Consider the following 16,779-nt stretch of genomic DNA (forward strand, 5'->3'; position numbering starts at 1 on the left):
TTCGCGCCGCTGCTGCTTCCTGTTGCCGTGCCGAGCGGAGCGCCTGATCGAGACGGCTTGTTTGATCGCGGCCGTCGTTTTCCCTCGGCCCGGACGTTGTATCTGTCTCGTGGTGGCACCCGCTGCGTGATCGAGACGTGGGGGTTGTTGTAATCGCCCGAGTGCAATCGCGCATCCGGCGCGAGAAGCAGACGGTTTTCCGACGCCGCAAGCAAAAATTGCGCGCTCGTGCTGCTGCCGGTGCCGGCACCCCGTACACCACAGTAGAGTTCTGGCGCCAATTTACTCCAGGTTAGTGCAGCGATGCGTACTTGCGGAAACGATAAGAACGCGCCAGGAAGGCCATGGTTCCTCGATCCCCAATCAACGGCGGTGCATCCGTGAAAGACATGGCGCGGTAAAGCGCTAGGCTACAAAACGTACGGTGCCACAGTAGCCGTAGCTAGCTGGACGATGGGTACAGGCACAGTCAACAGTACTAGTCACAAGGCGCCAGGCGCCAGACGCCCGGTACAAAGTACACTTCTTCTTTTTTGCTTTTTTTATTTAATTTTTTGAGGATCACTTCTTCTTTTTTTTTTCTTTGCTGGGAAAAGGTAGAGTACACTTGAGTGATGATGGGCCGGCCTGGCGAACATTTTCCTGTATCCGGGCTGAAGTGAACACATCACATTGACACCAAGTGGGGGGCTTCCATCGGCCCAAATAGCAACAGATTATTCTGCAAAGTTGTTACTACTTCACTACTGCAAAGGCCACGGCCACAAACAAGCTGGATACCACTGACTGCACTCCATAGGCCGTGGCCTAGTGCCCATATGAGTTCGTGGTAATGCCGTTTGTCAGGCGCTCGAATTTGGCGTTGCCTGACAGTATTTCCTCCACGGCTTTCTGAAAACAGAGCAACAAATCAGTGATATCCACACACACACACACCCAACAGAGAGCATCGGTGACAGAAGTTCAAATGAATCCATAGTAGTAATAACACTTTTGTACCTCGATGCATGTCAAAGTATACTGCACGTCACTGTCTGAAATTTGGTAGTGAGTGACAAGTCTGACGCTGCAAATTAAGGGGGTTCAAAATGGAGGGTTAAAAGTTAGCATTATCAAGCATACATCATACTCCGTATGTAATAAGAGCGAGTTTCTTTTAGATACAGTCTGAAGTATTAGTTAGAGGCCAGTACAGGCACAAGGATGCTTATTATACTGAGCAGCTGGGCTTGACAATACTACTAAGGAGTGAAAAAAAAGCAGTTGAGCGAACTGAATTGAACCTCTTGGAGCTTGCTGGCATTGCAAGCACATTGCGCTGTTCCAGGACTTGACAGAGTTTGTCAGGTGTTATGCGTGGATCCGCAATATCAAAGAATACCTAGAGAATACATCTCCCAGGGTTATAAACATGATATTTAAAGGCGACATATTTCAAAACCAATAGATGGACTTGCTGGCTAACCATGTTGGTCTCCACTGAAGCTAAATCAACTGTAAACTGTTTAATTTTCGTCAGACCATCTGAACAATTGGAAAGACAGACAAATTCAGGGTTGTATGACTTCGTGATATCGATAGAAGATTTGTGAATCCACATGGAAAAGATCAAATGGAACCTGCTAAAACTTTGGCCTTCCTATGGTCATCGGCAAGCTTGCCTACGGTGTCGCGAACCGCAAGATAGGCAGCAGCACAGAGAATTCCAACCTGCCTCATTCCACCACCTAGTGTCTTCCTAAGAATCTTAGCCTGAAAGTATTGTTCAGAGTTCAGTTACATGTTCTCTTAAGCTTAGTACTCCCTCCGATCCAAATTAATTGACGCAGCTAAGTAGCAAAATATCCGTCGTCACCTTGTCTATGAAGGCCTTCGAACCAACAATAACTGATCCAACAGGAGCGCCTAAACCTTTTGATAGGCATACCTGCAGTTCGACGTTCAACAGATAAGTACAGTCACACAGCCAACATTAATGTAGCCTATCCTTATGTTGGTTGCATAATCCAACGTTGCAACAAGCAAATTGAGATGTACCGAAACTGAATCAGCAGCTCTCACAAGTCTATGAACAGGAACTCCGAGTGCCTGACACGACGACAGCAATGGAAAATGTCAGGAGAAGATACGCAGGGTTCGTACTTAGTCATGCCGGTTTATTGACCACATGCTGTACTACTTACCACGGAAGCGTTAAAAATACGAGCTCCGTCGATATGAAGCTTCAAGCCATGGCTTTTACCAACCTCACCAACCTTGTCGGTGTACTCTACAGACAGACACTTTCCGCCAGTGCTGCAGCAACAAGAAGAAAATTATGAACCAGAGTCAGGTAAAAACTAGTACAGTACCATTCTGATCAGTAACATGAGCAACATGCATCAGGGAGCAACTCACTTTCCGTGTGTGTTCTCCAAGCAGATGAGCCTGGTGGTGGGATAATACATGGCCCCGTCCGGATGCCTGATGGCAGCAACGATCTTGTGGATGTCCATGGTGCCGTCGGGGTTGTTGGGCACGGTCCTGGGGTGGACGCCGCCGAGGGTGGAGATGCCCCCGTTCTCATAGATGTGGATGTGGGAGTTGTCCCCGAGGATGACCTCGCTGCCCCTGGTGTCGCAGTGCGCGAGGACGGAGACGAGGTTGCCCATGGTGCCCGAGGGGACGAACAGGGCGGCCTCCTTGCCCATGATCCTGGCCATCTCCGCCTCGAAGCGCTGCGCGGTCGGGTCCGCGCCCAGGACGTCGTCGTCCACCTCCGCCGCGGCCATGGCGGCGCGCATGGCCTCGGATGGCTTGGTGACCGTGTCGGAGCGGAGGTCCACCACCTTGGTCACCATCCTGCCTGTGTGGCTGTGGCTCGAGCTCACGCTTCAGCAGGATCACGTACGACTCGGGAACTAGAATGAGCGATACGAAGCGTTCTGTTAGCAGCGCACTGTAAATCTTGGATGCACCAGTGGTGCAATTTTCGTTCGGTAACAAAACAAAAAATTTCATGCCAAATCAACATGTAGCAAGCTGTGAACTAATCAACTCCCACACGGAAAACCAAAAAGGAGACGTCATTTTTTTTACATTGCACAGGAGTGCCCGGAACTTGGCACGCAATGGACAGACACGGCCTCCACGGCTCCGGTCACACGCGCACACGCCAAATGTGTGCAGGTGTAGCCAGGAAGGACGCATACAACTCTATCCGTCCAACAACCACAAACTTTGGCGCCTTTTTGGGGACCATGCTGGTGCATGTCACACATTTCCTCTGAGATTTTTGGAAAGCGGCGAAAGGATGAACACCCGCACGGCGGCTCCAAGAACAATGGAACCGCGCATCGCAGGGTATCGTCGTTCAGAAACAAACAGATGTTTAGCAATCGTCTACTCCTATACATGGCACGAAACGAGGAGGAGAGGAGACGAGTGCACGCGCGTTCATCATCAATCGGCAATAAAACAGTGAATAAAACTTGGTAGGAGAGGATGAAGAGGGGGATCTGAGGAACTGCGGCGCACCAGAATCCTTGGAGATGGAGCCCGAGCCGAGGCGGATAGGAAGAATTGCGGGCGAGAGAAGAGCTGAGTGGAGAGTGGAGTGGTCCGTCTGGCTTCGGAGCTGGCCCTGGCCGCTGCGGAGTCGCGCTTTATACATGACGACGAGGGCCGGGCGCCGCCTGCCAGAGGAAGAGGAGCTGGACGAGACGCCGTCGCGCGATCAGCCACGCCGGCCTCTTGACCACTCGTTGTCACGTGCCCGCGGGCGCCTCCACGTAGGACGGCGCTGGGCCGTTGCTTTTCTTGGCCGCCTCCTTCCATCCATCCAGCTGTGGGTGATGTGCACTTGACCTAGTAGAATCCTAGTAGTAGATGCGTCACGTCCTCCAACTCCAAAGGTGCCGGAGAAGGGAAGAGACCAAGCAAATCAGCCTAGTGCCGGCTGTGCAAATTGGCTGGGACGACGCCTAAATAAAAATCCAATACCGAATGGTCGGTCTGCGTCGGCCTACTCAGCTCACACAAAGATACCAAGTGGCAGAATAAGAATATTCACTACGCAAACGCCGCCAACGAGAACTCATCTCTCGTTCCAGTTTGTACACTTGCACCGTGGAAATGTTCTCTGAAAGAGGCACGCACTCGAAAGTACGCATTTCACCTTTCGATCAGGCTACCAGCGACACACGTTTGTTACATGCGTGGCAAGTTGCGAGTAAGGCTCTGGCTTCACTGGAGGCCATCTTCCATGGACCATCCACATGCGTCAATCAAGAATTCTGCAAGACTCTCTCACTTGTCCCGTAGCATTGTCCAAAGTGCATGGTCTCAGAATACAAGTTGGTTTTGGTGGCCTCGCTTGCGACCGGGGTCCTAGCTAGCTAGCTAACGCTAGGCCACCAGATTTTTGCCTTGCATTTCACAAGGTGGCGGCCGAGAATGCAAAAGGTAACTAACAACGTACGGCGCAGCTGATGAATCATCGTTATCACACCAAGTGTCAGTCCAAACCAAAAAAACGCGCACAAGAGTGGACGTATGTTTTTCTCTCTCTTCTTGCTATCTTGATGATGATGATGATGTGAGCTCAGAGCATCTCCAATGACGGCGCCAAAAGTGCGTGCATGCTCATTTAGCGTGTAGCGAAGTTTTCGCGCGCTCCAGCGGAGGCGGGAAACAAGCACGTGCGGGAGAAAGCTGGCGGTCACGCAATAGATTTGATGCATCGCTTCCGACGCATGTGTAAATTGCGGCGCTCGCCACACGCGCTCCTCCCCGCTTCGTCTGCTTCCTCACCGCTTCAGCACCCCGCCATCGACCCGCCACCATCGCGCCACCATGCCGCCGGACATCTTCGGGCTACCGCGGCGTCCGCGAGCGCCCCTCCGACGTGTACTACGCTAAGATCCGGTCCGGCGACATCCGCCTCGGCCTGGACACGTTCGAGACCGCGCACGAGGCTGTCTGCGCGTACGACGCGGCGGCGTGGCGCCTAGAGAGGCCTCGCTCGCAGCTGAACTTTCACGACGTTTACACGCGTGAGCAGGCGCAGGCCGTCGTCCCTCCGCCTCGTCTTATAACAGACCTGGACCGTCAGGAACACCGTCGGCGGCAGCGCCGCCTACTCATCGCCGAGGAGGACGAGCGAGCCATAGCAGAGGGGTGCCGACACCACCCGAAGGATGTCGCCAACGAGAACGCCTTCTGGGCGAAGAGAACGGCAAAGCGCCGCGCGGAGCGGGCGGACAGGCGTCGGCGGAATGCACTGGCCATATCGCAGTGCGATCTCGTTAACGCCGGTGGGAAGTCGTTCTTCTCGTCAGACGATGATCGTTGGGATGACGTGTGGATCTCTACCTCGGACAACACCAGCGAGGGTGATGATGATGAGGACGTCTCGAAGTAGGTTCTAGTTACACCGTAGCTTTTATCTAGTTGCACCGTAGTTTTATTGTTGCACCATAGTTTTATTGTTGCACCATAGTTTTTTTATCTATCTATGCTATGAACTATGTAAGATATCTATGTATCGTTTTTATCTACGTTGAAATATGTATTTTTTTTATCTATGCAAAATATCTATGCACCGTAGTTCAGAGTGTTTGTGCGAGAGCGTGCACTGTATTTTAACGCACCTGTTGAAGCTACACGCGGGCGTTAAATTTATCGCGGCCGCTGGAGCCAGCGCTCCTTGCCGCACCAAATCAGGCGATTAACATGCTGCAAACTGATTTTTAGCACGCCACGCATTAGACGGCTGTTGGAGATGCTCTCAATCGCCGGTGCTGAGTAGCTTCACAGCTGGCGGATAGAGTTGGGCTGGACGACCCGTGCACGGCCACCTCCTGCACGTCCAGTACCGGATCAGCCTTTTGAATCAGCATGATAGGCCACCGCGTGCTTCTTTGCTTGGCTGGTTCCTCGTTCCTGCAAAACACTCGTGAATCGTGTTGGTGCCGTCTGATGCAAGTGTCGTGGTAGGTCCACTAGTGTACGTGGACTCTCCATCCAAGCACACCTGATCCTTTTTTCCTTCGGAAATCACTTAGATCTTTAACCAACCAGCGGCACAAGCACCCGTAAAATAAACAAACACCCCTGCAAAATAAAGAAATCACATCGAAGTTTCTCGGGACTGGGCGTGCCACGCGCCCACGCCGCAGCATGCTACTATCATGGTGGGGCTAGCCTGTCGTAGTTGATCATGGATAAAAAGTTATCGACACCATGGTTCTGCTGGATCAGTGCACTGGTGAAGAAGACAAAGCTGAAGGACCAAACTGCAAATAAAGCCGCCAACACTGACGAACCAGTAGACCCTACAAACCATGACCTTCTGGTCATAAGGGCATCTCCGAGGAGGACCCTTAAAACGCCTACAACCGTCTGAACCGAGTTATCTAGACGCAGTTTGTCATCCAACGCGGTACCCCATCGGTCTGCGGACTAGCTCGGTTGTCTGAAATCCCGAAAACCAGACGTGAACAAAGGGACGCTTTGCAGGAGTGTGGACTACCGTCACGTAGGATTCAGACACTCCCGGCCCACTAAAATCCCCTCCCTGGTCCACTTCTCTTCCACTCCAAGCCCCTCTCCTTCTTTGCATCTGCACCCTCCTCATTCGGCGTCGCCACTGCACCACTTCAGCTATTTCCCAGGCATCCTCGCACGTCCACAGCCCCCACCGACATGCCTGCCCCGCCTTGGAGTACGCCGCCATCCACCCAGGTACCCTCCGCCCCATGCCGATGCCATCCATGGTGGACACCACGCCCAACAAGTGTTCGGTTAAATGTCGTAGAGCTTTTTTTTATTGAACTTCTCATGATTTTCTAGAGTAAGCATGATGGCGGGGTACTTGGTGATGGAGGATAAGTTGTTGTGCGATGCGTGGAAGGTTGTATCACTTTGTAGGCACGAGGCAAGGGGGGGCGATGTTTTGGCAAAAATCATGTGCTTCGTTTCTAGAGTAAATGCACTACGCACCCTATGACTTGCACATGATCCATGATCGTAGTGTGAAGTCGCTAGCCCATTGGTGATACATCATCTCCAACTCTGTCATAAAGTTTTACGGTGTGGCTACATGAGTGGAGAGAATGTTTCAGGCTTGTCAACCATGGAGATATTAAGTTTTTCTTTTTGTTGCTCTACATGCACTAGTAGAAAACAGGGCTTTGGTTGGAGCCTGCCAAGCCCATTAGTTCCGGTTCAGTCAAGAACCGGGACCCATGGGGGGCATACGTCCCGGTTCGTGTGCCCAGGGGCCCGGCCGGGCCTCGGAAGGCATTTGTCCCGGTTTATGTGGACCCATTTGTCCCGGTTCTAGGCACGAAACGGGACCAATAGGCCTCGCTCCTGGCCCACAGCCTTTGGTCCCAGTTCATGCCTAGAACTGGGACAGAAGGGGGGCCTTTAGTCCCGGTTCCAACCACGAACCGGGACAAATGAGTTGTCTATATATACCTCCTCGCCGGCGAGCAGAGCACTCCACACTGCTCTATTTTTTTAGCCGGCGAGGGGAGGGCATTTGGGTGCTCTAGCTCACCTTCTATGCACATGAGGTGTTTGATGAAATGCCCGAGCCATCCTAGTTAAGTTTTCTCCTCTCGAAGCTCGACCTCCAAGATCCATTTTCTCGGAGATTTGCATAGGTTTAGCGGTTCGTCACGTCCCGTCCCCGTCTTCACCGCCGTCGATCGCCCACGCTGATCTCGTTGCCGACACCACCGTGGTGAGCCTCTTGTTCTTATCTTCTTTCTAAAAGAAAAAATTCTTACTTTAGATAGATACTTGTCTAATTTTCTTACTTTTGACACACATAATTATAGATAATGCACGCAGGTGAACCGGCAATGGATGTACGGTGATGGACACAACTCCGAGTACATTAAGGGCCTGCATTATTTTCTCGAAGTGGTTGAGGCAAACAAGCAGAATGGTTTTATGTGTTGTCCATGCCCTATATGTGGGAATACGAAGTCTTACTCTAACCGGAAAATCCTTCACACCCACCTGCTTTATAAGGGTTTCATGCCACACTATAATGTTTGGACGAAGCACGGAGAAATAGGGGTTATGATGGAAGACAGCGAAGAAGAAGAGGACGATGACAACTATGTGCCCCCTGAATACCGTGATGCTGCAAAAAGGGAAGCTGCTGAAGATCAAGAGGAACCAGACGATGTGCCCGAGGATGAAGATCTCCGTCGGGTCATTGTTGATGCAAGGACACAGTGCGAAAGTCAAAAAGAGAAGCTGAAGTTCGATCGCATGTTAGAGGATCACAAAAAAGGATTGTACCCCAATTGCGAAGATGGCAACACAAAGCTCGGTACCGTACTGGAATTGCTGCTGTGGAAGGCAGGGAATGCTGTGCCTGACAAAGGATTTGAGAAGCTACTGAAAATATTGAAGAAGAAGCTTCCAAAGGATAATGAATTGCCCGACAGTACGTACGCATCAAAGAAGGTCGTATGCCCTCTAGGATTGGAGGTGCAGATGATACATGCATGCCCTAATGACTGCATCCTCTACTGCGGTGCGTACGAGGATTTGAACGCGTGCCCGGTATGCGGTGCATTGCGGTATAAGATCAGACGAGATGACCCTGGTGATGTTGACGGCGAGCCCCCCAGGAAGAGGGTTCTTGCGAAGGTGATGTGGTATGCTCCTATAATACCACGGTTGAAACGTCTGTTCAGAAACGAAGAGCATGCCAAGTTGATGTGATGGCACAGAGAGGGTCATAAGAAAGACAAAAAGTCGAGAGCACCCACTGACGGGCCGTAGTGGAGAAAAATCGAGAGAAAGTACTGGGTTGAGTTTGCAGGTGACCCAAGGAACGTATGGTTTGGTTTAAGCGCGGATGGCATTAATCCTTTCGGGGAGCAGAGCAGCAATCACAGCACCTAGCCTGTGACTCTATGTATGTATAACCTTCCTCCTTGGATGTGCATGAAGCGGAAGTTCATTATGATGTCAATTCTCATCCAAGGCCCTAAGCAACCCGGCAACGACATTGATGTGTACCTAAGGCCATTAGAAGAACTTTTATAGCTGTGGAATGGAAACGGTGTATGTGTGTGGGATGAGCACAAACAGGAGGAATTTAACCTGCACGCGTTGCTGTTTGTAACCATCAATGATTGGCCCGCTCTCAGTAACCTTTCAGGACAGACAAACAAGGGATACCACGCATGCACGCACTGTTTAGCTGACACCGAAAGTATATACCTGGACAAATGCAGGAAGAATGTGTACCTGGTCCATCGTCAATTTCTTCCGACCAACCATGAATGTCGAAAGAAAGGCAAGCATTTCAAAGGTGAGGCAGATCACCGGAAGAAGCCCGCCATGCGTACCGGTGATCACGTAGTTGCTATGGTCAATGATTTACACGTAATCTTTGGAAAGGGTCCCGGCGGACTCGCTGTTCCGAATGACGTCGAGGGACGCACACCCATGTGGAAGAAGAAATCTATATTTTGGGACCTACCCTACTGGAAAGTCCTAGAGGTCCGCTCTTCAATCGACGTGATGCACGTGAAAAAGAACCTTTCTGTGAATCTGCTAGGCTTCTTGGGCGTGTATGGGAAGACAAAAGATACACCCGAGGCACGGGAGGACCTGCAACGTTTGCACGAAAAAGACGGCATGCCTCCAAAGCAGTATGAAGGTCCTGCCAGCTACGCTCTTACCAAAGAAGAGAAGGAAATCTTCTTTGAATGCCTGCTCAGTATGAAGGTCCTGAATGGCTTCTCGTCGAATATAAAGGGAATAATAAATATGCCAGAGAAAAAGTTCCAGAACCTAAAGTCTCATGACTGCCACGTGATTATGACGCAACTGCTTCCGGTTGCATTGAGGGGGCTTCTACCGGAAAACGTCCGATTAGCCATTGTGAAGCTATGTGCATTCCTCAATGCAATCTCTCAGAAGGTGATCGATCCAGAAATCATACCAAGGCTAAGGAGTGATGCGGCGCAATGTCTTATTAGTTTCGAGCTGATGTTCCCACCATCCTTCTTCAATATCATGACGCACGTCCTAGTTCATCTAGTCTACGAGATTGTCATTCTGGGCCCCGTATTTCTACACAATATGTTCCCCTTTCAGAGGTTCATGGGAGTCCTAAAGAAATATGTCTGTAACCGCGCTAGGCCAGAAGGAAGCATCTCCATGGGCCATCAAACAGAGGATGTCATTGGGTTTTGTGCTGCTTCATTCCTGGCCTTAAGAAGATAGGTCTCCCTAAATCGCGGTATGAGGGAAGATTGACTGGAAAAGGCACGCTTGGAGGGGACTCAATAATATGCAGGGATGGGCATTATTGGTCTCAAGCACACTACACAGTCCTACAGAACTCTACCTTGGTGACCCCGTATGTCAATGAACACAAGAACATTCTGCGCTCCAAACACCCGGAGCAGTGTGACGACTAGATTACATGTGAACACAACAAGACTTTTAGCAGTTGGTTGGAAACACGTCTCAGAGGTGACAACACTATTTGTGATGAGCTGTACTCGTTGTCCAGGGGACCATCTTTGACTGTACTGACTTACAAAGGATAGGACATAAATGGGAATACATTTTACACGATCGCCCAAGATCAAAAGAGCACCAAGCAAAACAGCGGTATCCGCTTTGATACAGCAACCGAGAGGGGAAAGGACACATATTATGGTTACATAGTGGACATATGGGAACTTGACTACGCACATGATTTTGAGGACCCTTTGTTTAAGTGCAAATGGGTCAATCTGTCAGGAGGCGGGGTATAGGTAGACCCACAGTACGGAATGACAACAGTGAATCTGAACAATCTTGGGTACACTGACGAACCGTTCGTCCTAGCCAATGATGTGGCACAAGTTATCTATGTGAAGGACATGTCTACCAAACCGAGAAAAAGAAAAGATAAGGAAGCGAATACATCATACGATGAGCCAAAGCGCCACATAGTTCTTTCAGGAAAAAAGGGACATCATGGAAGTGGAGGGCAGGACAGACATGTCCAAAGATTATCAAAAGTTTCATGAAATTCCTCCCTTCAAAGTCAAGGCTGACCCAAGCATCCTGATAAACGATGAAGATTATCCATGGTTACGGTGCAATAAGCAAAGGACACAAGCGAAGAAAAAGTGAAGACTTTCTCTCCACAACTATTATGATGATACCATGCCAACTTTCAACCTTTTCGTAGTTCATTTGAAATGTGTGTTGTAATAGACGAGTTTTTGTATGAAACCCTGATATCTCGATACAGATTGTCGGTTTTGTACATGAAGTGCATCCAGTTTTTGCCGTAACCTTCTCAACTTTTCAGCACATGCTATGTGGGTGAAATGATGATACCATGCCAACTTTCAACCTTTTCGTAGTTCATTTGAAATGCTTTTCAATTTCAGGGTCTTATAGCTCAAAAAAATCAGTAAATGCATGAAAAATAACAAATGAAGGAACTAAAGGAATCAACTAAAAAGGACGGTACTAAAGCTTTTATAAACCTCTAGTATTATTGAAACTAAAATTATATAGAATTTATGCAACTAAAATTATCAAAGTATTTTCTGTTCAAAACATTAAAAGCAAAAAGAACTTTCATAAAATAAATACAAAAAGCAAAAAATAAAATAAAATAAATAAGTAACAAAATAAACTTTTATAAATAAGTAGAAACAAAACAAAATAAAATAAATAAGTAGAAACAAAATAAAATAAAATAAAATAAACTTTTATAAAATAAATAAGTAGAAACAAAATAAAATAAACTATAATAAAATAAAATAAATAAACCTTTAATGAAATAAATAAAAATAGCAACAGTAAGTATTTTGTTGTAAGTAGAAACAAAATAAAAAACAAAGAAACAAAAAAAATGGAAAAAATATAAATATGCAACCTACTGGGCCACCACGACCTGAATATGACTAGAAACCCGATCATGGGCCAGGATCCAGGCCCGCTACAGGCCCAGTAGGCCCACAAGCACATAGTGTCAGGTTAGGCCCGAAAGCCTGCTATTGAGAGGAGCTCGAGAGGGTTGGCGCAACAACGCTTATAACCCACTCTCGAGCTCTCTCAGCTAGCGAGGTGGGACTAAACTTTTGACGCGGGCAGCACAAGGCCTTTGGTCCCGGTTGGTGGCTCTAACCGGGACTAAAGGGGTGCATTGGTACCGGTTCGTGGCACCAACCGGGACCAAAGGGTGGCATTGGTGCCACCAACCGGGACCAAAGGTTTCTACTTCCCGCCCTTTCGGCTGCTGAAAAGAGACCTTTGGTCCCAGCTGGTGGCACCAATCGGGTCCAAAGGGGCGTATTAGTCCCGGTTCCTGCCTCTAACCAGGACGAATGCTGAGTGTATATAAGCAGGACTTGTCAAATTTTTCATTCAGTTCTTTGATCCGCCTCTCCGCGCCCTGCCTCTCTGCCGCCGAACACCTCGACGCCGCGAGGCTGCCGGACCTCGACGCCGACGCCGTCGCCACGCCCTGCCTGCCCCGACACCGATGCCGTGCGCCCCTGCCCTGCCCCAATGCTGATGCCATGCGCCCCTGCCTCGCCCCGCCCCTGCCTCGCCCCTGCCCTGCCACGATAACGCCGCCGTGCGCCCCTGCCTCGACCTCACCGCCGCCGCCGTGTTCCCCTGCCTCGACCTTGACGCCAACTCCGTCGCGCCCCTGCCCTGCCCCGATGTTGCGCCGCGCCCCTGCCCTGCCGTCAACGCCGTCGCACCACTGCCCGCCGGACAGGACGGTACTGCCTCCCACCCCTCTCCTCCGTCCTTCCTCCATGTATGTGATGATGGTGAAGTTGGTTTAGTGCAAAATTTCAGAGAATTGCATGTTTTCAGCCATGTCCGCAAGGTGTTTGATGAAATGCTAGGGCTAGCTAGGGAACTTTGTTTTACGTGAAACTTGGCAGGATGATGTCTCCTTGGATGTTAGTGAAGATGGTCAAGTTGGTTTGATAAAAGGAAAAACTTGTTAGTGCTCAAAATTCAGAATTATTTTAGTAAGGAAGATGTATGCATGTATGGATGGATGGATCGATATGGATGTATATACAAAATGTTCATATATGATGTTTTTTTGTTCATATTGTGTACGTATTCTTCTTCCTCTTCTTATTTTTTATCGGGTATGTCGTTGTTGATATACCCCCCCTCCCCGATAACTTTTAGTAACTACTACTTAGAAAGTGTTTAACATAATTAGTTAGAAAAATAATAGAACTAGTTAAACTAGTTTATTTTTAGTAACTGCTTAGTAGTTGAACTAGTTGATTTAATAAAACTAATTTATTTTACTATAGAAATAGTTTATTTTTAGTAAGTACTACTTTATTTTATTTATAGTAAGTGCTTATTAGTTGAACTAGTTGATTTAATAAAACTACTTTATTTTACTATAAAAATAGTTTATTTTTAGCAAGAAAATTAATAGAACTAGTTTATTTTTTTAGTTCAAGCAATTATTTCCGCATCGACGTCGACGATGCCTATCTCGCATCCTCGTCGTCAACTCGGCGGAGGAGGCCGGCTTGATCAGATGGGCCATGTCCCGAACTAGGTTTCGCCGGGCTGGTATTGGGAGGTTCTACCTTCCGGGGGGCGTAGGTTGGTGAGGAGCCGGCCCGTCGTTGACCCGATCCTTATTTGGTGGCGGTCGCGTGGGCTAGTGACGGTGCCGAGGCTTCCGGACACCGCGGAGGTGGTACATCACCGTGTCAGCGAGGAGGACGAGCACGTCCGTCGCTATATGGTTGCGTTGGAGGGCAGGTTCGGCAATACCTGGCAGGTTCTTTAGGGATCTCACTGGAGCTATGATCCTGTGATGGTTCCTTCTCTTTGGGTGTCCACCACCCGCGTCGATACCCGTCGGGCTCTATGGTTCTAGCTGTATTAGCGATGCTATATGTATGATAGTATTCGAGGTGTATTAGTGATAATATTCGACGATGTACGGACACAAAAGATGATGTAGTTTTTCTTATAATTGAATGCATGCTAATTTGAATACTACTTTATTTTACGATTTGGTTTTGCTTATTGAATGCTCAAATTGGAAAACTACTCATACTTTGAATGCTAAAATTGGAGAGCACTATGCAAGGCGTATGCATTTGATTAGTTGATAGCTCATAGGGTTTTTGTTTTTGTAGAAATATAGGAGCCCCTCCATCATCCCCGTCGTCGTCCTCGTCACCGACCCCCCTCCGACCTCGAGGTGAGACCAGCCAAATCTCCATGTTAATATGAGTCCTATAAGATATTTTGAAATGTTTTTGCTCATATTTTCAACCATTGAGAATTAATGGCCATCAAGTTTGAATGCTCATATGATGTAGAAGTTTAATATTTGAATTATGAACATAGGAAATGTCATACTCGGACGATGAAAGTCTCCCGGGGGAGTGCGACTGGTGCCACGACGACCGAGGTCTGTGCGACAGGCCTCACCTAGATGAAGATCGACGCTTCAACATTAAGCTCGAGGAGACCTTCGATGTTGAAACGGTACGCAATGACGACAAGTGTTTTGTTTTCGTAATTAAGCATGACTTCAACTATTTCAACGTGTAATTTTCATCTTTATAATTCGACTAGCTTATCCCATGACATGCAAGACGCTATGTCTTGGAGAGGATGGGTTTTGAAGACCATGAAAGGATGGAAACAAAGAAAAATCACCTAAGGACCCATCATGGTATGGATTTCGAAGTAAAACTGTACAGTTCTGAGAGCGCAACCCATTTTGGTTGCAAAAAATGGGAAGCACTTTGCAATATGTATGGTTTTCATGAGGATGTGCTTGTCACCATGGATCTTGGTGATCCTGAAATTGAGCATGACAATATGTACATTTGGGTCCTTGTTGATACGCCTCCAATTCTATCACTATGTGAGTTTCTCAAACATGGTTTTTAACTAATTTATATTGTTTATTTCAAAATAGTTGACAGCTTATTTCCATTGACAACTTATTTTCATTGTTCAAAGAATGTGCGGAAGATGGTAGACAAAACCCACTACACCGATGGCTCCGAATTAACTTATCAGGAGAAAAATCATCTGATCGCATTTTGTACTGATATTGAGAATTACAATATCTACAATCAAACTCATCAACATTATGGGCAATACGTGCCACTAGTGCACGTGTTGAACCACGGTAACTACCATGGAGATACCCTGGTAAGATTTTTTACTATTACGACATCTATGCATCTTTTGTGTACTTCTAAAACTAGTACATCATTGCTAACTATGAAGTTATTACTATGTTTTTCAACAAAGAATCCCGATGGATTGTGTGCCTCATTTGATGTATCAGAAAGGTAGCCTTGATGTTTTGAACATACATCCAGGTCATCCTACGAATATGAACTGTTCTTACCAGATTTCTAAAAGAAGTGGAGACATGCTAATGAAAGAATGGAAAAAATGTATGGACAGTCGTAAGGAGGTTCTTGGAAGCAAAAGGAAGCGAAGCGCAAGAATTGGAGACATGATGATCTCCATTCTCCATAATGGAGAGTCGGGGTCTATATTGTTTTATGCTATTTTACCTTAAAGAGGGTATTTAGGTCCTACCTAATATTGATGATCATGTGCTAAGAACAATTAAGTAGGGTTGGTTCGATGACTATGAGGATGATGACCGTATGACTTGTTATTAATAACGAGTAGAAGTTGTATGATGATGATTAGTAGGACTTGTTATTATGATGATGCATGATGCGAGCATGAAGAGTTATTATATATCAGTGGGTGAAATGAACATGGATTGGATTGAAGTTAAGGCACCATGAAAGTATTACAATCCAAACTTGATCAAGTTAGGATTAGTATTACTTTTGACATGCACCACATATTGCCTTCACTTCAATCTAAGCCATGTATAGGCATAGCAGTAGCGTTGGTAAACCAAGCACGGAGATAAGAGAGGACACTTATCTCTATTAGCTAGCTAACAACCTAAATTAACCCCCCAAACCCCAAAACCACCCCCTTTCAAAAAAACAAAAACCTCAGCTCTTGCTAGCTGCTGACGCGTGGATGCTTTTTGGTCCCGGTTGGTTCCACCAACCGGGACCAAAGGCCCTCCTGCCTGGGGTCGTTGCAGCGGCCATGTGGAGGCCCATCTGTCCTGGTTCGTGTAAGAACCGGGGCTAAAGGCCTAGGGCATTAGTAACGACCCTTTAGTCCCGGTTCGCTAACCGGGATAGATGGGCCTTACGAACCGGGACAAATGGCCCTTTTTCTACTAGTGATGTTGGTCAATTCATTGATTCACTCAATGTTACAACTTGATAAACATCGCTTTATATAGTCCGGACACGTTGTGTGTTGTACTAGAGGACCGTGGGTAGGTCATTTAGGCTCATACATTGTTGGATGAATCTTAAGGGAAATAGTACATGGGAGGACTTGTGCCGACTCTGATTAGAGTGTCGTTGATTTGGAATCGAAAAACTTGTTAAACATCTGGTTATCTCGGATGTAATATTTACATTTGAAATATTCTTGTACTAGAAATCTTATTGCATTGTACTACAGAAGTGAGACAGAAAAGACAAAGGAGAGGAAATCCGCTCACTGAAGGTGGGAGTGGATCAACCTCGGAGCCAAGTCTAGGGTGGGTGGATACAAAAAGAAGTTCAAGGTGGTGCGCATGCCCGAGCCTAATCCGCCGTCACGAGAGATCAATGTTGAAGTTCCGGCGTTGGCGGGAGAAGGCTCCAAGAATGGCCAATTATGGATTGGCGGTGGTAC

At 47.7% G+C, this 16,779-nt stretch overlaps 2 protein-coding genes across 3 annotated transcripts; one reads left to right on the forward strand and one right to left on the reverse strand.

The window, feature by feature from the left end:
• Positions 1-456: 456 nt before the first annotated feature.
• Positions 457-3,675, reverse strand: LOC125539150 (low-specificity L-threonine aldolase 1). Of its 2 annotated transcripts, none has more exons than XM_048702523.2 (10): positions 3,517-3,675; positions 2,398-2,900; positions 2,184-2,295; positions 2,038-2,088; positions 1,856-1,927; positions 1,620-1,752; positions 1,466-1,524; positions 1,284-1,381; positions 1,000-1,066; positions 457-891 (listed from the first exon to the last, which is right to left on the reverse strand). In XM_048702523.2, exons 2-10 carry the CDS (start codon positions 2,838-2,840, stop codon positions 808-810), a joined length of 1,119 nt encoding a protein of 372 aa, XP_048558480.1. In that variant the 5' UTR covers positions 2,841-2,900; positions 3,517-3,675; the 3' UTR covers positions 457-807. The 2 variants fall into 2 exon arrangements, with proteins under 2 accessions (XP_048558480.1, XP_087400664.1); XM_087544538.1 differs by having other exon boundaries at positions 2,398-2,924; positions 3,517-3,628.
• A 1,066-nt stretch (positions 3,676-4,741) lies between these two features.
• Positions 4,742-5,410, forward strand: LOC125537483 (uncharacterized; the record flags this gene model as incomplete). The annotated part of the gene is made up of 1 exon (XM_087541917.1): positions 4,742-5,410. A coding segment is annotated over one exon (660 nt), but the record flags the coding sequence as incomplete, so codon positions are not given.
• Positions 5,411-16,779: the final 11,369 nt, after the last annotated feature.

This window comes from Triticum urartu, chromosome 2A, assembly GCF_056163025.1.
Source record: "Triticum urartu cultivar PI428250 chromosome 2A, HENAU_Tu73, whole genome shotgun sequence".
Classification (NCBI taxonomy): domain Eukaryota; kingdom Viridiplantae; phylum Streptophyta; class Magnoliopsida; order Poales; family Poaceae; genus Triticum; species Triticum urartu.

Coding starts and splice junctions, on each gene's coding strand:
- LOC125539150 (XM_048702523.2), bottom strand. CDS start 2,840: ATGGTGACCAAGGTGGTGGACCTCCGCTCCGACACGGTCACCAAGCCA. Junction 2,296..2,397: donor TTGGAGAACACACACGGAAA/GTGAGTTGCTCC, acceptor TTGTTGCTGCAG/CACTGGCGGAAAGTGTCTGT. Junction 1,382..1,465: donor CTTCAGTGGAGACCAACATG/GTTAGCCAGCAA, acceptor TGTATTCTCTAG/GTATTCTTTGATATTGCGGA.